Source organism: Nycticebus coucang, chromosome 2 (genome assembly GCF_027406575.1).
Source record: "Nycticebus coucang isolate mNycCou1 chromosome 2, mNycCou1.pri, whole genome shotgun sequence".
Lineage (NCBI taxonomy): Eukaryota > Metazoa > Chordata > Mammalia > Primates > Lorisidae > Nycticebus > Nycticebus coucang.
The window spans coordinates 117,012,360-117,036,954 of NC_069781.1; the positions used below are offsets into that span (position 1 = coordinate 117,012,360).

Here is a 24,595-nt window from a genome sequence, read left to right on the forward strand (position 1 = left end):
CAATGGAAACCTGGGCATGGGTTATCTGCAAGCTTCCCTGGGAATATTTCATATGTGTGGTTACAGCTTATTGCTGGAAAATAAGCACATCCTATGTGACTCCAGTGGGAGAGGATTCTGGAAGCTGGACTTGACCACCTCCTCAAGCTTACCCACCTGGGATGGCATACAGAGAAGGAAACGACAGCTGGACATCATGGGCTTACCTTCAGAATCATGATTGCCATCATGACAGCTGACAGGGAGAACATGATGGCTGGAAGCAACATGACCACAGCAGCCCCCACACTGGTCTTGAACATAGTAATTGCTGCCAACCAACCACTGTAAGGCACAAGAACAAGTGTGGGTGCCAGCATACCCACCAAACAAGGACCCACTGCCCTTCATATTATCAAGAGGGCCAACAAATCAACAAAAAAAGGTAAACAACTCTGACAGAAAAGGGCAATTCGCATAAGGATGGCCTGGACCAGTAAGCACACAAATGATGCTCATTCTACCAATAAGGAGATGCATATGAGTCAGAGCAAAGTCTTGTTTTTCTTTTTTCTTTCTTTTTTTTTTTTTTTAATTGTTGGGGATTCATTGAGGGTACAATAAGCCAGGTTACACTGATTGCATTTGTTAGGTAAAGTCCCTCTTGCAATCATGTCTAGCCCCCAGAAGGTGTGGCACACAACCAAGGCCCCACCCCTCTCCCTCCTCCCCTTTCTCTGCTTTTCCTCCCCCCTCATGACCTTAATTGTCATTAATTGTCCTCATATCAAAATTGAGTACATAGGATTCATGCTTCTCCATTCTTGTGATGCTTTACTAAGAAAAATGTCTTCCACTTCCATCCAGGTTAATACGAAGGATGTAAAGTCTCCTGTTTTTCTTTTTTCTTTGAGACAGAATCTCACTCTGTCACCCAGGCTAGAGTGCCCTGGTATCATCGTAGCTCACAGCAACCTCAAACTCCTGGGTTCTAGCAATCTTCTTGCCTCAACCTCCTGAGTAGCTGGGACTACAGCCTCCTGCCACAACGTCTAGCTAGTTTTTCTATTTTTAGTAGAGAGGGGGTCTTGCTCTTGTTCAGGCTGGTCTTAAACTCCTGAGCTCAAGCAATTCATCTGCCTCAGCTTCCCAGAGTGCTAGGATTATACGTGTGAGCTGCTACACCCAGCCCAAGGTCTTGGTTTTTCTACCATCACATCAGCATTGAATGTGTAGGGGACAGAGATATGAGTGCTACTCTGTTCATCACCCTTTGTAAAAGCCAATGGGGCCTCAGCTATGAAAAGACTTAAATGCTCATTCCTTTTATCCCACATATCTAAGAATTTATCCCACAGCAATTGTTTGTAATAATTAAAAACTGGGTTTTTCACAGTTTGTTGGCTGAGAACACCACACACATAAATCCTACTACATCCACTCAATGGGATTCTAAGGAAAGATTTAAAATAAGAGAGGAGGCCGAGTGCGGTGGCTCACACCTATAATTCTAGCTCTCTGGGAGGCCAAGAACTCAGGGGTTTAAGACCTACCTGAGCAAGAGTGAAACCCCATCTTTACTAAAAATAGAGAAAGAAACAAAAAATCCCAAGAACTAGCTGGGTGTTATGATTGGCACCTATAGTTCTAGCTACTCAGGAACTGAGGCAAGAGGATCTTGAGAGCCAAGAGTCAGGTTGCTATGAGCTATGACACCATGGCACTCTACTCAGTAAGATTCCATCTTAAAAAAAAAGAGAGAGATGGGCAGCGCCTGTGGCTCAGTCGGTAAGGCGCCAGCCCCATATACCGAGGGTGACGGGTTCAAACCCGACCCCGGCCAAACTGCAACCAAAAAATAGCTGGGCATTGTGGCGGGCGCCTGTAGTCCCAGCTACTCGGGAGGCTGAGGCAAGAGAATCGCTTAAGCCCAGGAGTTGGAGGTTGCTGTGAGCTGTGTGAGGCCACAGCACTCTACCGAGGGCCATAAAGTGAGACTCTGTCTCTACAAAAAAAAAAAAAAAAAAAGGTGGGGGGGAAACTAAGTTGCAGATCTTAGGCTGGTGTTAAACTCCTGAGCTCAAGCAATTCTAGTCCTCAGCAAGATGCTACAAAACTCTTTGGACTGCCATTGGGAGGATGAAATGGGAAGATGGTTTGAGGCCAGGAGTTTGAAACTAGTCTGGACAACAAAGTGAGACCCCATATCTACAAAAAGTATTTTTAAAAAACTAGTCATGCATAGCTGGGTGTTGTGGCGGGCGCCTGTAGTCCCAGCTACTCGGGAGGCTGAGGCAAGAGAATCGCTTAAGCCCAGGAGTTGGAGGTTGCTGTGAGCTGTGTGATGCCATGGCACTCTACCGAGGGCCATAAAGTGAGACTCTGTCTCTACAAAAAAAAAAAAACTAGTCATGCATGGGGTGGTGCCTGTGGCTCAAAGGAGTAGGGCACCAGCCCCATATACCGGAGGTGGCGGGTTCAAACCCATCCCCGGCCAAAAACTGCAAAAAAAAATAAAAGGATCTAGGTGAAGGGCAAGAATGTAGAAATAAAATTATATATATATTAAAAAAAACTAGTCATGCAGGCCAGGCACGGTGGCTCATACTTGTAATCCTAGCACTCTGGGAGGCGAAGGTGGGTGGATTTCCTGAGCTTAGGAATTTGAGAACAGCCTGAGCAAGAGCAAAATCCCGTCTCTAAAAGGTAGCTGGGCATTGTGGCAGGCATCTATAGTCCCAGCTACTTGGGAGGCTGAGACAAGAGGATTCCTTGAGCCCAAGAATTTGAGGTTGCTGTGAGCTATGACGCCATAGCACTCTACCAGGGGCAACAAAGTAAGACACTGATGGGCGGCGCCTGTGGCTCAGTGAGTAGGGCGCCGGCCCCATATGCTGAGGGTTGGCAGGTTCAAACCCAGCCCCGGCCAAACTGCAACAAAAAAATAGCCAGGCGTTGTGGCGGGCGCCTGTAGTCCCAGCTACTCGGGAGGCTGAGGCAAGAGAATCGTGTAAGCCCAAGAATTAGAGGTTGCTGTGAGCTGTGTGAGGCCATGGCACTCTACCGAGGGCGGTATAGTGAGACTCGGTCTCTACAAAAAAAAAAAAAAAAAAAAAAGGGCGGCGCCTGTGGCTCAGTCGGTAGGGCGCCGGCCCCATATACCGAGGGTGGCGGGTTCAGGCCCGCCCCGGCAAAACTGCAACCAAAAAATAGCCGGGCGTTGTGGAGGGCGCCTGTAGTTCCAGCTACTTGGGAGGCTGAGGCAAGAGAATAGCTTAAGCCCAGGAGTTGGAGGTTGCTGTGAGCTGTGTGAGGGCACGGCACTCTACCAAGGGCCATAAAGTGAGACTCTGTCTCTACAAAAAAAAAAAAAAAAAGCCCCGGTGGTGCCTGTGGCTCAAAGGAGTAGGGCACTGGCCCCATATGCCAGAGGTGGGAAGTTCAAACCCAGCCCCGGCCAAAAAAAAAAGTAAAAATAAAAAATAAGCCCCTCTCACCCCAAAAAACTCCAAAATTACAGGTGGTGTGCACCTGTAGTCCCAGCTACCTGGGAGCCTGAGACACAAGGATAGCTTAAGCCCAGGTGTTTGAGGCTGTGGTAAAGCCATTATTGCACCACTGCACTCTAGCCTGGAAGACAGGGAGACTTTATCTTTAAAAAAAAAAAAAAAAAAAGCCGGGCATGGTGATTCACACCTGTAATCCTAGTACTCTTGGAGGCAGATGTGGGTGGACTGCCTGAGCTCACAGGTTCGAGACCAACCTCAGCCAGAGCCAGACCTTGTCTCTAAAATAGCAGGGCGTTGTGGTGAGTGCCTATAGTCCCAGCTACTTGGGAAGCTGAGGCAAGAGAATCGCTTGAACCCAAGAGTTGGAGGTTGCTGTGAGCTATGATGCCATAGCACTCTACCAAGGGCAACAAAGTGAAACTCTGTCTCAAAAAAAAAAAAAAAAAAAAGAGAAAACATGGGGTGGCACCTGTGGCTCAATGGGTAGGGCACTGGTTCCATATACCAAAGGTGGCAGGTTCAAACCCAGCCCTGGCCAAACTGCCAACAAAAAAACAGCCGGGCGTTATGGCTGGCGCCTGTGGTCTCAGCTACTTGGGAGGCTGAGGCAGGAGAATCGCCTGAGCCCAGGAGTTGGAGGTTGCTGTGAGCTGTGTGATGCCACTCTACCGAGGATGACAAAATGAGACTCTATCTCTACCAAAAAAAAAAAAGAAAACAAACTTAGGAATTTAAAACAAGTTGGACAGTATGAAAACTTCTGTGCACCTGGCAATATTAGAAAACTGTTGTTAACTAATCTTAGGTGGGACGTGCATTTTTTATCTTTTCTTTAATGAACAGATTTTATTTATTTATTTTTTTCCAGTGACCTCTGAACTCTTTATTGGCATAAGGGCACAATGCTGTATTGCCTCAGTGTCTCAGAACTTTGGTATCGGTGTCAGACACTACTTTGACGTCCACTATCCTGCAGGTGGTGGTCTTTTGGATGGTTTGCATGGAGTTGCTGCTGTCCAGGGCATCACCAAGGTTAAAGTCCTCCCCGTCTTCCAGCAAGTGGCGATTTCAGCCTCTAGCTTGACCTTGATGTTCAGCAGTGCCTCATACTCCTGGGCCTGGCACTGCCCCTCTGCCCGGGTCTGTGCCAGCTCTGAGTCCAAATGCAGCAGGACCCCATTGAGTTGCTCCATCTGCAAGGCATAGCGGGCCTCCACCTCCCTCAGGCTGTCCTTCAACCCAGACTTCTGATTTCTCATGGAGTCCAGTTCGATCTCCAAGGACTGGACTGTACGCGTCAGCTTTGGGAGCATTGTCTTAGCAGCTCCGACCTCAGCAGACTGTGAGGTGACCACTGAGGTGTTCTCCTCAATCTGCTGGGACCAGGTCTTGGCCAGCTCTTCTTGGTCCTTCCGAGCCATCTCTCATACTGGGCCCGCATGTCTGCCATGATCTTGCTCAGGTCCTGGGATTTGGGAGCATCTACCTCCACAGTCAACCCAGAGCTGGCAATCTGGGCTAGTAGGACTTATACTTCCTCCTCGTGGTTCTTCTTCATGAAGAGCAGCTCCTCCTTGAGAGCCTCGATCTCTGACTCCAGCTGCAGTTGAGTGATATTGGTGTCATCAATGACCTTGCAGAGCCCATGAATGTTGCTCTCCACAGATTGGCGCATGGCCAGTTCTGTCTCATACTTGACTCTAAAGTCATCAGCAGCAAGACAGGCACTGTCAATCTGCAGAACAATGGGGGCATTGACCACAGAATTTGCAAAGATCTGAGCCTTCAGGTCCTCAATGGTCTTGAAGTAATGCGCCCAGTCTCTGACCTGGGGCCCCTTCTTCTCCAGGTGTTCCCGGATTTTGCTCTCCAGCCTCCAATTATCGATCTCCAGGTTCCTCACACTGTCCAGGTAGGAGGCCAGGCGGTCGTCCAGTTCTTGCATGGTCTCTTTCTTGGTCTGGCCCCCTATTCCTGCTAGACCCCCAGCCATCCCCGTGGCCAGGCCTCCAGACCCCCAGCCACCCCGGAAGCTGGTGGAGCGAGACATGGAGATCTGGGAGCCCGAGCCCCCGGTGCCTGCACAGACCCTGGCTGCGCTGTTGGCGGGCTGGACACTGTAGCTGGGCGCCTGGACTGAGCCCAGGGACCGGTAATGGCTGGAGAAAGTGGTGGAACGAGTAGCGAAGGACATGATGTCTTAAGAGGAAGAGAACAAAACTCGGGCAAGCTGAACAGATTTTAATTTTTAGAATAATTTTAGATTTACAGAAAAATTGAGCAGATAGTATAGACCGTTCCCATATGCTTCCCTTCCTCCCTTACACAGTTTTCCCTATCACTAACATTGTGCCTTACTTAGTATGGTATGTTAAATGAGCATTTTTATATATCTTAAAGTCCTTCTCCTTCAGTGTTCCACCTGGAAACAGTGGTTGCCAGAAGTTTGCTCCCCTGGAGCAGCACTCTGGACGCTGATACCAGACATGGGCACCCAGTGGAACCCTTGCTCCCTGGATGTGAGCTTGAAACCTCCCCAGAAAAGTGTCTTTATAAACTTGACTCATAACATCATTGGTAGCCTTGCTGGTTTCCCACCAGGATCTTATTTCTTTTTCTTTTTTTTTTTTTGCAGTTTTTGGCCAGGGCTGGGTTTGAACCCACCACCTCCGGCATTGGGGCCAGCGCCCTACTCCTTTGAGCCACAGGCACTGCCCAGGATATTATTTCTTTTTTTTTTTTTTTTTTTTTTTTTTTTTGTAGAGACAGAGTCTCACTTTATGGCCCTCAGTAGAGTGTCGTGACCTCGCACAGCTCACAGCAACCTCCAACTCCTGGGCTTAAGTGATTCTCTTGCCTCAGCCTCCTGAGTAGCTGGGACTACAGGCGCCCGCCACAACACCCAGCTATTTTTTGGTTGCAGTTTGGCCGGGGCTGGGTTTGAACCCGCCACCCTCGGCATATGGGGCCGGCGCCTTACCGACTGAGCCACAGGCGCCGCCCCAGGATATTATTTCTACAAGTAACATGTGTCACATCTATGGGCAAAAAACTCACCATGCACCCCATCCTGAGAAGCCAATGGCCTGGATGACAGTCAGGACAAACTGTGCTCCAAAGATGAAGAAAAACGCCATGAAGTTAAAGGAGCTGTCAGCTCTGTAGAGGGACAGAAAACATGACTTTTATTACAGCTCAGAGATGGGGCTGGAGACAGAAAGCAGGGTGGTGACCTTTACAGATACTGAAAAATGCATAAATGCTTATGAACCACTACAAATGTGCTCAAACTGGGTTCTGACCGCAAAGGGCCAAAACTACTCCTTTAACAAGACACCACAGCCTGACCAGGTCTTTGCTTTAAAGAACTTAAAACAGTCACATATGCCAGGCACGGTGGCTCACACTTGTAATCCTAGCACTCTGGGAGGCTGAGGCAGATGGACTGTCTGAGCCCATGGGTTTGAGACCAGTCTGAGCAAGGATGAGACTCCATCTCTAAAAACTAGCTAGGTTTTGGAGCAGCGCCTGTGGCTCAAAGGAGTAGGGCGCCGGCCCCATATGCTGGAGGTGGTGGGTTCAAACTCAGCCCCGGCCAAAAACCGCAAAAAACAAACTAACAAACAAACAAAAAATTCCAATCAGTGGAGCCATCTGATACACATATGGGTGGCGCCTGTGGCTCAGTGAGTAGGGTGCCGGCCCCACATACCAAGGGTGGCGGGTTCAAACCCAGCCCCGGCTGAACTGCAACCAAAAAATAGCTGGGCATTGTGGCGGGCGCCTGTAGTCCCAGCTGCTCTGGAAGCTGAGGCAGGAGAATAGCGGAAGCCCAGGAGCTAGAGGTTGCTGTGAGTCCTGTGACATCATGTCACTCTACCGAAGGCGGTAAAGTGAGACTCTGTCTCTATCAAAAAAAAAAAAAAAAAAAATAGCTAGATGTTGTGGTGGGTACCCACAGTCCCAGCTACTCGGGAAGCTGAGGAAAGAGAATCGCTTAAGCCCAAGAGTTTGAGGTTGCTGTGAACTATAATACCACAGCACTCCACCAAGGGCGATAAAGTGAGACTCTGTCTCAATAAAAAACCAAACCAAACAACAACAATAAAAAAAAAATAGTGGCATAGCAATGGGAGGAGATCAGGGCTGATTTGTTTTCCCTAGTCCTTGACCACCTCTCCATTGGTTTGTGACCGTTTAAGAGGTTCTCCTGCAGCTAGTGTGACAGTGAAGCAGGGGGTCCTCATCCAAACAAAGCAATTCTGCTACAGGGAGGGCAGGCTCTGGGAAATGCAGGGAAGCTCTGGTGGCTCAAGTGGCTCACCCCATCATGCTCCTGCTCACAGCTGCCCAGGACAGCCCTGCAGTGTCAGCTCCTCTCAGCAAATGCCCAGTGGGGCTCTCTGGGGTCTGATTCTACTTTCAAGGAGAAACTCAGGCACCCTTCCTGACTCATTCTGAGAGTCTGTGATTTGGGACCATGTGGGGTGGACATGACACATACCTAAGTGGCAAGGGGCAAATGTCTTTAGCAGTTGTATGCACAACAGCCCCAAAGTGGGAACAGCCCAGTGTCCATCAACAGGTGATGGATCAACACAACATGAGCCATCCACACAGTAGAGTATCACTCAGCCATGAAAAGGAAGGAGGCTCTGACACAGGCTACAATGGGGATGTCCCTGAGGACAGTGTGCTCAGTGACAGAAGCAGACACAGGACACACAGTGTGAGATTCCATTTATGTGATATGTCCAGAACAAGTAGATCCTCAGAGACAAGAAGTGGACTCATGGTTGCTGGAGCTGGGAGAGGGGATGGGGCTTCCTTTTGGGATAATGTTCTTGTAATAGGTAGTAATGATAATCACGCAGCATTGTGAATACATTAAAAACCACTAGCTTGGCTCAGCGCCTGTGGCTCAAGCAGCTAAGGTGCCAGCCACATACACCTGAGCTGGCAGGTTCAAATCCAGCCAAGGCCCGCCAAACAACAATGACGGCTGCAACCAAAAAATAGCTAGGCGTTGTGGCAGGCACTTGTATTCCCAGCTACTTGGGAGGCGGAGGCAAGAGAATCACTTGAGCCCAGGAGTATGAGGTTGCTGTGAGCTGTGATGCCACAGCACTCTACCCAGGCCGACAGCTTGAGGCTCTGTCTCAAAAAAACAAGCAACAACAACAACAACAAAAAACCCCACTAGCTTGTACTTTTTAAATCACTTTAAGTAGATGAATTGTGTGATATGTAAAGGATCTCTCAATCAAGTTATTGCAAAACAAAACAAAGCAGGCAGCAGCTGGATTTGACTCATTGGCCATAGTTAACCAAGCCCCAAAACAAACTACTGCTGACACTAGACAAGAGAACACGATGGTTACTCATTACTGGGCCATGCCACAAGCCAGTAAGCCAGGACCCAGGACTTCTGCAGGGAAGAGAAACCAGGACAGAAACCAGAAGGCACAGGGGTGGGACAGGCACAAGTCTAAGCCACTTGAGACTCCCACCAGATGTCAGCATTAAATGCTTCCACAGGCCACCAGAGGGTATAGGTGCTATAGTTCCTGTGGACACCAGCAGGACCCCTTGCCCCCAGGGCTCCAACTCACCGGAAGGCCTTGTAGGCAGGTCGGAACCAGCACACGTAACTGCAGGGTGTGAAGAGTAGCAGCCAGACGAAGGCCAGGCCAAAATTGGCTCCTGAGCCCCCACTAATCCACCAGGCCAGGCAGGCGACCAGGTTGACCCCAAGGGTGGTGCAGTAAACTGTGGGGGGAGGGGCAGCTAGATGGAGATGATGCAGGGAGGAGCCTGGTATCTGCCCCCAGCCTTACCACTCCACCTTACGGGGACAGCTTCAGTCACTGCAGGAACCATGGGGCCCAGAGGCAGACTCAGAGTGGACAAAGTGCTCTGTCCTGAGTGCCACTCACTCCCCCAGGCCCCTAACCTGCTCTGTCTGCCACCCAATGCTGCAGAGATAGAGGTTAGCTCATTCCGACAGACCTAAGAAAGGACAGCTTCAATGTCTGCTCTCTGGCTTAGGACTCCCCTCAGCTCATGGGGCATCAGAACTAGACTGGGGTCTCAGCCAGGGTCCCGCCTCCCGCCCACCTGAACACTGCCCAGCTCACACATCCACAGCCGGTAGATCCTCTTCACCAGGACCTGGTGCTCAATGGGGATCTCATCAGAGAAGTTCTGGTAGAAGCAGGGCTTCAGGGGGATGAAGCTGGGCAGCGGGGGGAAGTTGTTCTCCTTCTCTGCAGGAACAGAACACCATGGGACAAAACGGATGGTAGTTAGCTTAGAGATGGCCCAAAGATCCCTGAGCCCTAGGACCTAGGCATAGGTTGCATCACATGGCAGAAGAAACTCTGTAGATGGGACTGAGTTGAAGACCTTGAGATGGGAGGTCATCCAGGACTACCCAGGGGGCCCAGTGTCCCCACAGGGTCCTCATAGAAGGAGGGAGGAGGGTCACAGGCAGAGACTAGAAGATGCTAGGCTACTGGCTCTGAAGGGGGAAAAAGGGGCCCCAAACTGAGGGATGTGGGCAGCCTCTACACAGCAGTTCTCAACCTGTGGGTCGTGACCCCTTTGTAACAATGAAAATACATCCTGCATATCAGATATTTACATTAAGATTCATAACAGTAGCAAAATTACAGTTATGAAGTAGCAATGAAAATAATTTTATGGTTGGGGACACAACATGAGGATCTGTATTAAAAGGTCGTGGCATCTGGAGGCATTAGGAAGGTTGAGAACCACTGTTCTAGACCCTGGAAAAGGCAAGAGATAGGTCCTCCCCTGGAGCTCCCCAAGAGGGACCTGCTCTGCCACACCTTGATTTTAGGACTTCTGCCCTCCTACATCATCAGACAACAAATTCTATTGTTCTAAGTCACTAAGCATATGATAATTTCTTACAATAGCCATAGGAAACTAATACACATACTCAGTAGGCAGAATCCAAATGCTATTAACATCTGTGACATCCTGGAAGGTTCTGGCAAATTTCCTGTGGCTTCTATAACAAAGTATTATATCTGGTGGTTGGGTTCAGACAACAGAAATTTTTTTTTTTTGAGACAGAGTCTCACTCTGTCGCCCTCAGTAGAGTGCCACGGTATCATAGCTCACAGCAACCTTTAACTCTTGGGCTCAAGCGATTCTCTTGGCTCAGCCTCCCAAGTAGCTGGGACTATAGGCGTCCACCACAACGCCGGCTATTTTTCAAGATGAGGTCTTGCTCTGGCTCAGGCTGGTCTCAAGCCTGTGAGCTCAGGCAATCTACCCACCGTGGCCTCCCAAGTGTTAGGATTACAGGCGTGAGCCACTATGCCTGGCCAAGACAACAGAAATTTATCATCTCTCAAGTCTGGAAGCAGGAGTCTGACATCTGGGTGTCTATGGCAGTGTGCTCCCTCTAGGGGCACCAGAGGAGGGTGCTTCCTCCTCTTCCAGCTTCTAGGTCCAAGTGTCATTGACATGTGACCACACCATTCTAGCCTCTGCCTCCATCTCCACAGAGGTTTCTCCTCTGTTTCAATTTCCCTCTTCTTATGAGAATACCAGTCCCTTGACCGGGCCTGCCCTACTCCAGCACAGCCTCACCTTAGCATGATCACACCTGCAAAGGCCCTATTTCCAAACAAGGTCTTATTCACACTTTCCAGGGGTCAGAAAGTAGACACAGCCTTTGTCAGGGACACAGCTCTGCCCACAGTGGAGGCCCTGTCCACATGCAACAGGAGACTTCCGAGGTGCTACAGCTCAGCTGACACTACCTCAGAACACATTCCCTGAGCACCTTCCATGGCCAGGTGGTAAGACATACAGAGACCCTGTCCTCAAGTGGCTGCCATCCCAAAGAAAGACCAGCAATAAAAGCTGCAAATAAGTGACTGCACAGAGTGTGAGAAGGTGTAAGAGCTATAAATACACAGAACAGCCAGGCTGGGGTGGGGGCACTAGGCCTTTGTGTGCACCATAAGGTTGGGGGGGGGGGGCGCAGATTTTGGGGGCTATGTGTGCCACAGGGATTGGAGAGGAGGTGATGCCAGAGCTGGGGCAGCTGTTGTGGAGTCTCCACTACAGGTCCCTGTGCCCCTTTGAGGCCCCCCTTGCTTTACTAGCACCTCTTTCCCACTTCCTGGCAAGATGACACCAGCAAACCTGTGGCTCTTTGCATTGGCCTTCTGGCCTCACTGGTATGAACCTAACTGTGCCAAACCCAAGTGGTGCAAAAGGTGGCAAAAGGCAGGAGGGCCAGGAGGGAGGGTGTGTGAGATCTGCTGGGGTCTCCTCCCCAACTGTGGATATGTCCAAGGGGAAAAGAAAAGACCCCATGCTGCTGGGGCCTCCAGAATGGGACTAACCTGACATTTCTGCAGTGGCCGACCCACTACGGGAGCTGAAGCCTACAGCCATCTGAAAGGAAAACAGTGACAGTCAAGGAGAGGTTGGCATGATGGCTCTCACCTGTGATCCCACCACTTCGGGAAGCTGAGGCAGAAGGATCCCTTGAGTCTAGGAGTTTGAGGCTGCAGTGAGCTCTGCAGTGATGCCATTGCACTCTAGACTGGATCACAGAGTGAAACCATGTCTCTAAAAAGAAAACCGCCACCACAAAGACAGGGAATCTCCTTAGCTGCAGGGTGACCCAATACCTAGCTGCAAGCCACAACTACCTTGGGTTGGCTGTTAACTGCCAGGCTATCCATTGTGGTGGAAAAGTCCTTAACAGGGCCAAGCTCAGTGGCTCACTCCTGTAATCCCAGCATCTGGAAGGCCGAGGCTGGCAGATCGTTTGAGCTCATGAGTTCAAGACCAACCTGAGCAAGAGGGAGACCCTGTACCTAAAAACAGCCCGGTGCTGTGGCAGGCATGGATAGTCCCAGCTACTCAGGAGGCTGAGGCAAGAGAATTGCTTTAGCCCAAGAGTTTGAGGCTGCTGTGAGCTGCCATGGCACTCTACCAGGGGCAAGAAAGTGAGACTCTGTCTAAAAAAAAAAAAAAAGAAAAGTCCCTAACAGTGCCTGATGCTCTAGGCTGTCTCCAGAAAAGCCAGCCCAGCTTGATTTTAGGCTTAGATTGTACCATGGGCCTGATGTGTGATGGCAGAGGCTACCTCCTGTCAGAGCCCAAGGTGCACCACTGGTGCCGAAAAGAGGAGGGCTGGGTTGCAGCTCTTTCCCACGGACCACCTAAGCCAAATGTCCTTGGGGTCCTGTGTCCTACCCTGCTAGGTTTCCAGTATCCCACCTCCTGGGGCTCCCCACTGCTAGGTTCCTGGTGTCATACCCTGATGCCCTCTACCTCACAGCCACCCCACCCTAACTTCCATCTACAGTTCACTGATGGCTCCAAGCACTTCCTGTCTGCTTCAAGGTCCAAATTCCCAGTGAGTGACCCAAAGCTGGGTTCAAGCTCATTGCTGTGTAACCTTGGCAAATGACACCTGCAGTTCTCAACCATGAGACCTGTGAGCCAAGGACCCCATTGCAATCCATGAGACACCCAAGGCCCTCCTAAGGGCACACCTTGAGCTCACACCATGCAGCCCCACCCAGGCAAACTCGGAGGTGCACAGCTGAAAGGGTCAGGCTGGTTTTGTGGGGTCTGGGAGACGGACCTGCCATCTCAGGAAGCAGCTCAGTGCCTACCCTGGCCTGTGGGATCTGACTGGTCCCCAGAAACTGGGACAGGAGCTAGACATGAGATGGGGCACAGGGTAGGACCAGCCTTTCCCCATCAGGGAGGAGGGTCCTGAGACATTAAACTCCCAGGGCTACTCCTGCTTTGCACGGTGATGCTAGCCAGGTAGGGCTCCCCAGGGTCTGGGGAAGGGGCATTCTGCCCACTGCTTGGCCACACCCTGTGTGCTCCGTCCTCCCTGGCCACTGTTTGCACCCTTGCCCCTCTGGCCTTGGGGCTCAGGACAGCCCTGACATGGGGCTGTGCAGCATCCAACTGATACTTGCCAGATGGCCCCACAGGCCCCACTCTGAGTCCCCCACAACCAACCAGTTCCAGTCCTAACCATCTTGCTAACAACTCATGTTGGCCCCCTTAGGGGTCCCTCCTGCCACCTGTAAGGAACAGTAAATGGGACAGCCTGAGAGAGAGCTGTCAGGTCAGCTTGCTGCAGTCAGATAGAACTATACCCATATCCAGGTGCGCCTGGAACCTCCCAGAACCCCAAAGCAACAGAGAGGAACTGCCTGGGGCAGGCCCAGGCTTTGGACTGCACTTGGCTCAGAGGCGCCTTCCCCATACTAGTCCCCCTGCCCATGGGGGATCCCACCCAACCCCGGGACCACTTCTGTCCACGGACACCCACTTGTTTTTTTTTTTTTTTTTGGTTTATTTTCACATGTCAGAGTTGTTTTCTCACAAACCTGACAAAGGAGATACAAATGCAGCTTCAAGGCTCCAGGGTGGAGCTGAGTCCACAGAAAGCTTGTCCCAGATGCTCCCTGCTGCCGGGCCTAGAGAGTGTGGCACTGTGCAGGCAGTGAGTGTCCTTATAATCCACAGACAGGAGTGCAGGCCCTGGAAGATGTGGATGGCCAGGAGCAGAGAATGCTCCATAAGCAGGAGAGGCATAAACCCTAGGTGTCAGGGTCCAGCTGGTGGCACTGGTCCTCCAGCACGCCACGGAACACCTGGAAGTGGTGGTTGAGGTCAGGCTGTGCGTGGATGCGGAAGCGAGTGCCCAGAGCACCATCAGGAGAGGGCGCCCCATAGAAGACTCGCAGGATGCGTGAGTGCACCAAGGCCATGGCACACATGGTGCAGGGCTCACGGGTGACATAGAGGTCATAGCCAGTGCACACGTAGGGGAGGCCATCCTCATCCTCATCCAGCTTGCGCACAGTGCCCACGCGGATGTCCTGGGAGGCAGCAGCAGGTGTGAAAGAGCAGGCAGGGAAGGGTCTGAAGTCATAGGTACCCCGACCCTGGCCTTGGGCCACAAGGTCCACGCACACCATGACTGCATGCAGCAAGGGGCTGGCCATGCTGCTGCAATCATGGCCTGTGGCCAGAACGCAGCCCGAGGCTGGATCCACCACTACAGCCCCCACAGCCCTCAGGCCCTGTGCAGCTGCCCACTGGGCTGCTTTCACAGCCCGCTCCATGTGGCTCTCCATGGCAGACCGCTCCTGTGCTGAGAAGAGTTGCCCAGCCAGGGCACTGGTCACCTGCTTGTCCTCATGGAAGGATGTGGGCCAGTGGGTCCGAGCCTTCTCAAACTGGCCCCTGGTCAGAGGAGGCCTGGCAGGTACAGGCACCAGGAAGGGCTGTCCCAGACCACGGGGGTCCACAGCTGGTTGTGGGAGGAGCTCAGCCAGTGAGCGCATGCCTGGGGCTGTATCCGCCAGGCATAGCAACAACTCCAGTGCATGGGGGCCGCTGGCATCCTGGCTAGGCCGCACCCGCTTAAGGTGTGGCTGGGAGGGAAGTGGGTAGACTGCGGACACCTCCTTGAGGAGGCGCGAGGTCTGGCGTTTGTCCAAGACAGGCGCGGCATATGCCAGCACCAGCTCCACGTCCCCAGACTGCTGCTCCGACAGGACAGGGAGGGCCTGCCATGGCACTGGATCCCGATCCAGGCTCCCAGTCTTCTCTTGCTCACACTGCTCCATAATGCCCAGGACAGGCTCCATCCTTGGTGAGGCTGACTGTGGGAGACAGAGATGGAGCAGAGGCGCCATCCATCAGCTGCAAGGAGCTTGGGCGAGCCAGGGTCTGTCCCAGAAGAACATGACTCTCTGAGGCTGAGCATGCTGGACCTAGGGCCTGTGAGAGAGTGCCAGCCCTGGCCATACCCTCTCTCATCCTGCCAACTCCTGGGTTGCACAGAGTTTAAACTGCCATTGGTTTTTAAAATAGAGATGTAATTCACATACCATGAAATATATCATTTTAAAGTGTGCAATTCAGTGGCTCTTTTTTTTTTTTGCAGTTTCTTGCTGGGGCTGGGTTTGAACCCGCCACCTCCGGCATATGGGGCCGGCGCCCTACTCCTTTGAGCCATAGGCGCCGCCCTCAGTGGCTCTTAATATGCTTGGAGTTGTGGAACTACCACTGTCAAATCTCAGAACATCTTCGTCATCCCAAAGACAAACTCATACACAAGCCCACACATGAGCCCTAGGTAACCACTGATCTGTTTTCTGCATTTCTGGAGTCAGAGGTCAGAAGGACAAGCAGCTGATATGCTATGGCTGGTTTTTTTTTTTTGTAGAGACACGGCTCACAGCAATCTCTAACTCTTGGGCTTACGCGATTCTCCTGCCTCAGCCTCCTGAGCAGCTGAAACTACAGGCGCCCGCCACAGCACCCGGCTATTTTTTTGTTGCAGTTTGGCCGGGGCTGGTTTGAACCCGCCACCCTCGGCATATGGAGCCGGCGCCCTACTCACTGAGCCACAGGCGCCGCCCGCCATGGCTGGTTTTAAGATATAAGGGAAACGGGCGGCACCTGTGGCTCAGTCGGTAAGGCGCCGGGCCCATATACTGACGGCGGCGGGTTCAAACCCGGCCCCAGCCGAACTGCAACAACAACAAAAAAAAATAGCTGGGCGTTGTGGCAGGCGCCTGTAGTCCCAGCTACTCGGGAGGCTGAGGCAAGAGAATCACTTAAGCCCAGGAGTTGGAGGTTGCTGTGAGCTGTGTGATGCCATGGCACTCTACCAAGGGCCATAAAGTGAAACTCTGTCTCTACAAAAAAAAAAAAAAAAGATATAAGGGAAACATGGAAAGGAATTGAGAGTGGCCATGGCCCACCAAGGCTTCAGGGACCCTAGTCCCACAGCAGCAAGGACCTGCATTCTGGCAACAGCTTACATGAGTCAGCAACAGATTCTTCACCAGTCAGGCATCCAGATAAAAAACACAGCCCTAGCCAACTCCTGGCTCCCACCGGGACCCGGTCCCGTCTAGGCCTGACCTATAGAGCTGGGAGCTGACAGGCAGAGTTCCCTGGCTCCCAGCTAGATTTGAGATAGTTTGCTATGTGGTGACAGAAAACAAACAGATTAGGTTTGGGGGTCAAGGGACTACCTGCCAGGACAGCATGCGGCCCAGCATTAATGCTGAATATCCATACGCAGGTAGTTTCTGTAAAAGGCTTATAACCTGGCTCAGCGCCTGTAGCTCAAGCGGCTAGGGCACCAGTCACATACACTGGAGCTGGTGGGTTAGAATCTAGCCTGGGCCTGCCAAACAACAATGACAACTAAAACCAAAAAATAGCTGGTCGTGGTGAGCACCTGTCGTCCTAGCTACTTGGGAGGGTGAGGTAAGAAAATCGCTTAAGCCCAAGAGTTGGAAGTTGCTGTGAGCTGTGACGTCACCACACTCTACCAAGGGCAACAGCTTGAGACTCTGTCTAAAAAAAAAAATAAAAATAATAAAAATCTAAAAAAAAAAAAAAAAACTGCCAGAGAGGTAAACAAGATAATTAGGGATCACATTAATGTACACAGCTATGATTTAATAAAAAAAAAGATAATTAGGATTAATTCAACTAACCCACATCTGATTCACGCCCAGAATGAGAGAAATAGAAGGGATAAAATTAATAAATAATACAAAAAACATTTAAAAAAAAAGGCTATAACCGGGTCTGCGAGAGGCTGCACAGAAGAAAGGCAACAAAATGCAAGCCTGGAGTACCGCTCCCTCAACAGGCCCACCTTCCTATCCCTTGATGGCAGACCCTGGCTATCTGGTAGGGCCTTGGCCTCTCCAAGGGTCTCCACCTCCTTAGTCATAGCAGAGGCCCTAGAGGAACAGGACTGCTAGGAGGTGGGCCAGGCCCGAGGCAGCCTTAGGAGCTGAGAGTGCTCCCCAGTGTGCTAGCCTGGGAACATGCCCTTTTAGCTGATGCTCCCTAACTGCAGGGCACACAGCCAGACATCACCAGAACAGATGAGGAAAGTGAGGGTAAGGTGGGTGGGGTCCCCTGGCTCACAGACCCTTAGGAGGATAGCCTGTCTGCAGGAGAGAGCATGGAGCAGAGAAGCAGGTGACTTAGGTGCCAGCCTGTGGGAATAGGTAGCCTTGCAGGGACCTCACACACAGGGACCCTGGAGCACAGCACCCTGGCTCCCTAATCTCTGCCATTACCTCCACCTTGTCACCCTAAAGCCACACCACTCAGCTGGCCAGGCACTCCCCCACCAGTCCACCACTCCCCCATCTGTCTTGAGCAATGTGCCAATGCCAGAGCCTGTTTGATCTCCACCCCAGCAGTTAGGGCCCCAACGCACCTCCTGAGTGTCTCAGTCTGACACCTGGAGGCAGAACCCAAGGAGGAAATGGCCATGGTGCTGGGACGCACACATAGCCACACCAGCAGAATGGAGCAGAATGGGGTTTGCAGGGCTGTATCCTCAGATGTGCTAATGAGGCTGCTCTGCAAGGGAGTCTGAGAGCCTAGGCATGGGGATGCCCCCCTTACTGACACAGCAGGCTCCTGGCCTAAACTGCACAAACCATGGGGGTCCCCCCATGAATTGCCAAGCCCGGAAGTGGTCTCAATATACTGTCCATGTGACAGAAAAACACTGTGAGCTCACTCACACTCTGGCGCCTGGTGGCACAGGGGAGTGGAGACACTCAGTCATGGCTGAGCCTGGGACTAGTCCCTCAAGAAAGTGGTTGCAACATCAACACAGCCCAGGAAGGAGAGAAAACATCCTTCCAGGATGCTCCACAGTCCAGCTACCCTCTGGCTCTGCCTTACTTTGGATTGAAAGAGGCTTTGAACAGCTTGGTTGACATCAACATGGAGAAAGGCAAAAAGCAGGAGATCAAAGAAAGAACCCAGATGAAAACACACAGCCAAAGCAGCCTCATGCCCCTACCTGCAGAAAGCTGAAGCAGGAGTAGGAACATGAATAAGAAGCAATCACAATGGGGGACTCCAAAAGGCACAGCAGCCCTCCCCAACCCCCGCAGAGACAGATGCCTCAGTCAAAGCCAGAATGGGCACCTCCAGCCAGGCAGAAAGCACCATCTTCACCTGGGGCCTCTCATCTGACCTTCACTACCACCAAGCCACAAATCGGGTATTGGGAAAAGACCGCTAAAGGATGGAGGGCTATTCCCTCATGGCTCTGTCATTTCCTGGAGGGCTGCCTTGCCAGCTGAGCACAGAGCAGGGAACACTGACTGTTGAGGAAATAATTCTCAGCATAGCGCACAGGCAGCTGCATCACTGTAATGTGTGTTCCCCACCCCAACCCTTTGAAATCCTCATCCCCGGATGGCACCTGTGGCTGTGTCAGTAGGGCGCCAGCCCCATATACCGAGGGTGGTGGTTTCGAACCTGGCCCCGGCCAAACTGCAACAAAAAATAGCTGGACGTTGTGGCGAGCACCTGTTGCCCAGCTACTCGGGAGGTTGAGGCAAGAGAATCTAAGCCCAGGAGTTGGAGGTTTCTGTGAGCTGAGATGCCATGCGCTCTACCGAGGGCAAAAAAATGAGACTCTGTCTCTAAAAAAAAAAGAAATCCTTATCCCTAGGCAGTGGTATCAGGAGGTGGGGCCTTTGGAAGGGACCATGTCAAGGGATCGTGCCCAATGATGAGACTAGTGTCCTAGCTCCAGAGAGCTAGTTGGTCCCTTCACCAGGTGAGGACACAGGGAGAAGGTGCCATTTATGAATCAGACAGCCCTCAGATTTGCTGGTGCCCTCATATGGGACTTCCAGCCTCCAGACAGTGAGAAACAAATCTCTGTCATTTATTTATAAGCCACCTAGTTTATAGTATTTTGTTACAGCTCCCAAACAAACTATAACAGACATCCAAGAGATTCTGTTCTAGGAAGAGTCATGCTACTCATTCCTATACATAAATCATATTTTCTTTCCTTCTCATTACATGAGAGATAATATGGGCAATTTAGGGAAAACCCCGAAAAATTAGTCCTGGTGTGGTGGAGCACACCTGTAGACCCAGCCACCTGGGCAGCAAGCAGGAGGATCACTTGAGGTGGAGCCTAGTATGGGCAACATGATGAGATGCTGTCTCTAAAAAATAAATAAATAAAACTTACTACCTATTTGGCTTACACTATATTTCTTTCTTTCTTTTTTTTTTGAAGCACATTCTCATTTGTCACCCTCAGTAGAGTGTCAAAGTGCATCATAGCTCACAACAACCTCAAACTCTTGGGCTCAAGCAACTCTCTTGCCTGAGCCTCTCAAGTAGCCGGGACTGCAGGTGCCCATCACAACACCTGGCTATTACTAGAGACAGGGTTTCACTCCGGCTCAGGCTGGTCTTGAACTTCTGAATTCAGGCAATCCACCCACCTTGGCCTCCCACAGTGTGAGGATTACAGGTGTGAGCCACCTCACCCAGCCTTCACACTGTATTTCTATCAGCGGGTACTGCCTTAGATGGTATTAGAGATGAACTGCAGAAAAAAAAAATTTAAGACAGAGTCTCACTCTATTGCCCAGGCTAAATTGTCGTGCTATCAGCCTAGCACATAGCAACCTCAAACTCCTGAGTTCAAGTGATTCTCCTGCTTCAGCCTCCCAAGTAGCTGGGACCACAGGCACTAATTTTTCTTTCTTTCTTTCTGTTTTTTCTTTTTGAGACAAAGTCTCACTCTGTTACCCTGAGTAGAGTGCTATGGCATCCTAGCTCACAGTAACCACAACTCTTGGGCTCAATGATCCTCTTGCCTCAGCCTCCCAAGTAGCTGGGACTACAGGCATGCACCACCACGCCAGGATAGCTTTTCTATTTTTAGTAGAGCCTTGCTTTTGCTGAGGCTGGTCTTGAATGCCTGAACTCAAGAAATCCTCTCGGGCAGCGTCTGTGGCTCAAAGGGGTAGGGTGCTGGTCCCATATGCCAGAGGTGGCAGGTTCAAACCCAGCCCTAGCCAAAAATAAAAAAAAAAGAAATCCTCTCACCTTCACCTCCCAGAGTGCCAGGATTACAGTCATGAGCCATCACGCTTAGCCTAATTTTTCTATTCTTAGTAGAGACAGGGTGCTGTGCTTGCTCAAGTTTGTCTCAAACTCCTGAGCTCAAGTGATCCTCCTGCCTTGGCCTCCCAGGGTGCTAAGATTATAGGAGTAAGCCACTGCACCCGGCCAGAAAAATCTTAAAATGATTCTGAATGACCTCAAATGCCATTGCCTGCCCCTAACACAAGTCCCCACTGGGGTCTTCATGAGGACAGTCCAACCTGGACAGAGATGTTTTTCAGTCAGTTCACAACTGTGGGGTTTTACTCCACATCGTGCATGTGGGCTCATGTCTCGGCAGCCAGGGTACCCCATATAATGGACAACCAACATGCCCCCATTTATTTACAGGCCAGTTGCCTTAAAGGGCACATTGAGGGTGTCTGAACCTAACCATGTCTGACCCCATGATACAAGTTTGGCAAATGAATAGAACGCGAGATACTGATGGGATGAGAGTGAACAGCCGAAGGGCATGGAGGTGACCTCTGTGTTCCTTGGGTGCCTGACAACACTGCATCTGCTGCCACTGGAGGCTCTGTGCCAGGCAGGGCCCACAGGAGGCAACTTGCTGATCCTCCTGTGCCACATACCACACCCAGGACCCCACAGCCTGACTGGACCACAAAAGCTCCACTGTCTCCAGCATAAAAGACAAACACAGCCTTGTTTGTCCTTCTAAGAGGACAACCTCTCTCTGATGAAAAACAAAACACAGTGGTTATGGCGCCAGCCACATACACAAAGGGTGATGGGTTTGAACCCAGCCCAGGCCAGCTAAACAATGACAACTGCAGCACAAAAATAGCCAGGCATTGTGGTGGGCGCCTGTATACCCAGCTACCTGGGAGGCTGAGGCAAGAGAATTGCTTAAGCCCAAGAATTTGATGGGCTGCGCCTGTGGCTCAAAGGAGTAGGGTGCCAGCCCCATATGCTGGAGGTGGCAGGTTCAAGCCCAGCCCGGGCCAAAAACTGCAAAAAAAAAAAAGAGTTTGAGGTTGCTGTGGGTTGTGACACCACAGCACTCTACCAAAGGGCAATATAGTGAGACACTGTCTTAAAAAAAAGAGAGTGGCGCCTGTGGCTCAGTGAGTAGGGCCCCATATACCGAAGGTAGCGGGTTCAAACCCGGCCTCGGCCAAACTGCAACCAAAAAATAGCCGGGCATTCTGGCGGGCGCCTATAGTCCCTGCTGCTTGAGAGGCTGAGCCAAGAGTTAGAGGTTGCTGTGAGCCGTGTGACGCCACGGCACTCTACCGAGGGCGGTACAGTAAGACTCTGTCTCTACAAAAAAAAAAAAAGAAAAAGAAAAGAAAAAGAAAAACAAAACAAGTGACACAAAGAGGCTAGGGCCTGCCACCTAGGGAAAAGTTAAAATATCATGGCAACAGTTGAAATGATGGGGCTGTACAGTCCATTTACATTTATTGTTGTACGATACCTTGTAATTGAGCACCAGGCAAAGCAGCTCCTTCCTACCTGTTGCAACCCCTGAAGGGTCTGGCTGGACCAGGGAGATGAGACCCCTGACAGCAACGCCCTTCTGCAGCTTAGGACTACCTGACCCATTCTCTTATCCAGGAAAAAGGAAAGCACTAGAACTCAGGATAGGGGGTGATCGTACCCACCCAAAATGGGCTGTGGACCTGAGATCCCAGCAGGAGTGCAATATAGCCCCAGCTAGATATGCTCTGGGGAGGGATGAGAAGTCCTGTTTAGTCAATTGACAGTCCTGGTAAAGTGTAGGTTGGGAGGTGTTATCTAATGCCACAGACAAGGAACCCAAGCCCAAGTCAGAGTTCGAACCTGGGGTAACTGACCAGGGAACATACCTGGCAGCCCTGAACCTGTCTTAGAGGCTCAGCTCAGACATTTCCCCTGGCAGTGAGAGCTCAAGCCCCACTCTTAACCCCTCTGAGCCTCAGCTTCCAGCCCTGTGAAATGGGGATTTGAGTCAGGGGCGGTGGCTCACGCCTGTAATCCCAGCACTCTGGGAGGCCGAGATGAGTAAATAGCCTGAGCTAGAGACCCCATCTCTAAAAAATAGCTGGCTAAGAAAATGCCATGAAGGCTATGTTAACCGGTTTGATGAAAACATTTCAAATTGTATATAAAATCAGCACATTGTACCCCATAATTGCATTAATGTACACAGCTATGATTTAATTAAAAAAAAAAAAAAAAGCTGGGCATTGTGGCTAGCACCTGTAGTCTCAGCTACCTGGGAGGCTAAGGCAAGAGAATTGCTTGAGGCAGCGCCTGTGGCTCAAAGGAGTAGGGCGCTGGCCCCATATGCCAGAGGTGGCCCCCCCAAAAGACAAGAGAATTGCTTGAGCCCAAGAATTGGAGGTTGCAATGAGTTATGACACCAGGGTGCTCTACCAGCGGCAACAAAGTGATACTCTGTCTCAGAAAAAAGAAAGAGAAAAGAAAAGAAAAAAATGGAGATTTGATTGGTCAAGAGCATAACGTTAGAAAACACACGAGAGGTCCCATGCTTTTTTGGGACAAGATACCCTCCAAAGGAGCCCACAGCTCCATGGCATGACCATCTCAGGCAGTGTCCACAAGGGCTCCTCAAAGGAGCTGTGACCCACAACTGGGCCTGGAAGGTGGGAGAAGCAGGGGAGAGACAGAGGAATAGCCAATACTCAGTCTGAGGACGTGGACACAATCTGGGTGGCATTTGTTTTACCAAGTTTCGAGGTCTCTGCCCCCTTCACTGAGGAACCGGTTATCAATGCTTATTAAAATCTGCATTGATAACAGGTTCCTCAATGAAGACGGCAATATACGACACTCAGTTGTATATTAATTTCATATGAACAAGAAAAAAATTTAGCATCTCTCACGTGATCTTTGAGATATACATTCATTAAGAGTGCTTAAAATAGCATTCAAATTTAACGAGGTGTCCTATACTTTTCTTAGCTGAACCAGGTTACCCTACCGGGGGTGGGGGGAGTAGGGACATTGGCCCCTAAAGGCAAATGTGAGGCGGGCGTCCTGCAGACAGACAGCCCGGAAGCAGTGGACTAGTTGCCACGAACTGGGAACAAACGCACAGGAAGTAGCTGGACGCACTGGCCCGCTGGGAGGGCCGCAGGGGCGTGCGCACGCACCGACAGGCAAGGGACTCGGGAGCAGGGTCAGGAGGCCCAGCCTAGCGCACGCGCACTGCCTTTCTGCACCCCCGCCCGCCCACCCGCCGGCTCCAGATCCGCCCGACCCCGCCCCACTCCTCGCCCCGCAACTCGGCCAGCGCCCTCCCACCACTGCCGAAACCACCATTGCCGTACCCGGTCCCCCTCTGCGGGAGCCTGGGCCTAAAGAACCCGAGGACCGGGCACCGTACGCTTACCTGAGGGAGCCTGGCTCCACCGCGGCGATCCACCAAGTCTTAGCAACGGGCCCGCCCCGCCCCGCTCCACTCCACTCCGCCTCCAGCCTGGTGCCGCGGGGCACGACGGGAGCATAGTTCCAGAGGCGAGGTCGGTGCCAGGCGGAGGCTGGGCTGAGACTACAATGCCCACAGGAACCCATGTGCCGCCTTCTGGCTCCGCCCCTCTCAGGAGTTGAGCTCACGTGACTGAATGCAGGGCGGACAGTGTTGCGCGAGGTGAGCACTGAGTTAGCAGTTCGAGACCCATGTGCGGGCCGAGGGAAACCCGGAACCTGGGGGCCCTTTGGGGGAGATCTGCAGAGTGGGGAAATTGAGGCAGAATGGGGACCCAATACTTGTCTGCAGTTACTCCATGAGGCCTGTCCTCAGACTTGGATGGGCTAGGTTTCCAATTCTGCTCTTCACTACTCCAGGGTGAGCCCCATCTGGGGTCTCGACTGATTCTGGGACTCAGTTTTCTCATTTGTACGGTAGGTGAAGGGGACCTTTCGACTCTCCTGGGCAAAACATGAACGTTTTATGAGCAATTTCAGTTACTCCTTCCCGTTGAACAGGTTTAACCTGGTGGTTCTCAACTCCCCTTCTTCAATCTGGCAGTGTCTGGGAGCATGGGGGGAATTCCTGGCATGAGGTGGGTGGAGGCAGGGACACCGCTTAGTACCCTGCAGTGCCCAGGATGGCCTCACCCCAAAGAAGATCC

General features: G+C 51.4%; 2 protein-coding genes and 1 pseudogene across 3 annotated transcripts in view; all 3 read right to left on the bottom strand.

Annotated features, from left to right (window-relative positions):
• SCAMP4 (secretory carrier membrane protein 4) overlaps window positions 1-23,983 on the bottom strand; it is a 28,879-nt gene extending 4,896 nt beyond the window's left edge. Inside the window, exons 1-6 of one of the 2 annotated variants that reach the window (XM_053581250.1) lie at window positions 23,854-23,907; window positions 11,876-11,927; window positions 9,626-9,754; window positions 9,101-9,257; window positions 6,546-6,647; window positions 207-324 (exon numbers count right to left, since the gene is read on the bottom strand). In XM_053581250.1, the coding sequence (XP_053437225.1) occupies window positions 207-324; window positions 6,546-6,647; window positions 9,101-9,257; window positions 9,626-9,754; window positions 11,876-11,927 (558 nt within the window). In that variant the 5' untranslated portion in view covers window positions 23,854-23,907. Of the gene's footprint in view, window positions 1-206; window positions 325-6,545; window positions 6,648-9,100; window positions 9,258-9,625; window positions 9,755-11,875; window positions 11,928-23,853 lie in introns of both variants that reach the window. The other variant, XM_053581246.1, reaches the window with a different exon arrangement.
• LOC128578534 (keratin, type I cytoskeletal 18-like) lies at window positions 4,387-6,090 on the bottom strand (annotated as a pseudogene).
• Window positions 13,870-23,910, bottom strand: ADAT3 (adenosine deaminase tRNA specific 3). Its single transcript, XM_053581227.1, has 2 exons — window positions 23,854-23,910; window positions 13,870-15,181 (listed from the first exon to the last, which is right to left on the bottom strand). The coding sequence occupies exon 2, from the start codon at window positions 15,164-15,166 to the stop codon at window positions 14,111-14,113; it is 1,056 nt and encodes a 351-aa protein (XP_053437202.1). The 5' UTR covers window positions 15,167-15,181; window positions 23,854-23,910; the 3' UTR covers window positions 13,870-14,110.
• Window positions 23,984-24,595: the final 612 nt, after the last annotated feature.

What these genes read in the sequence shown, in the direction of transcription:
- ADAT3 (XM_053581227.1), bottom strand. Translation starts at nt 15,166, where the DNA reads ATGGAGCCTGTCCTGGGCATTATGGAGCAGTGTGAGCAAGAGAAGACT.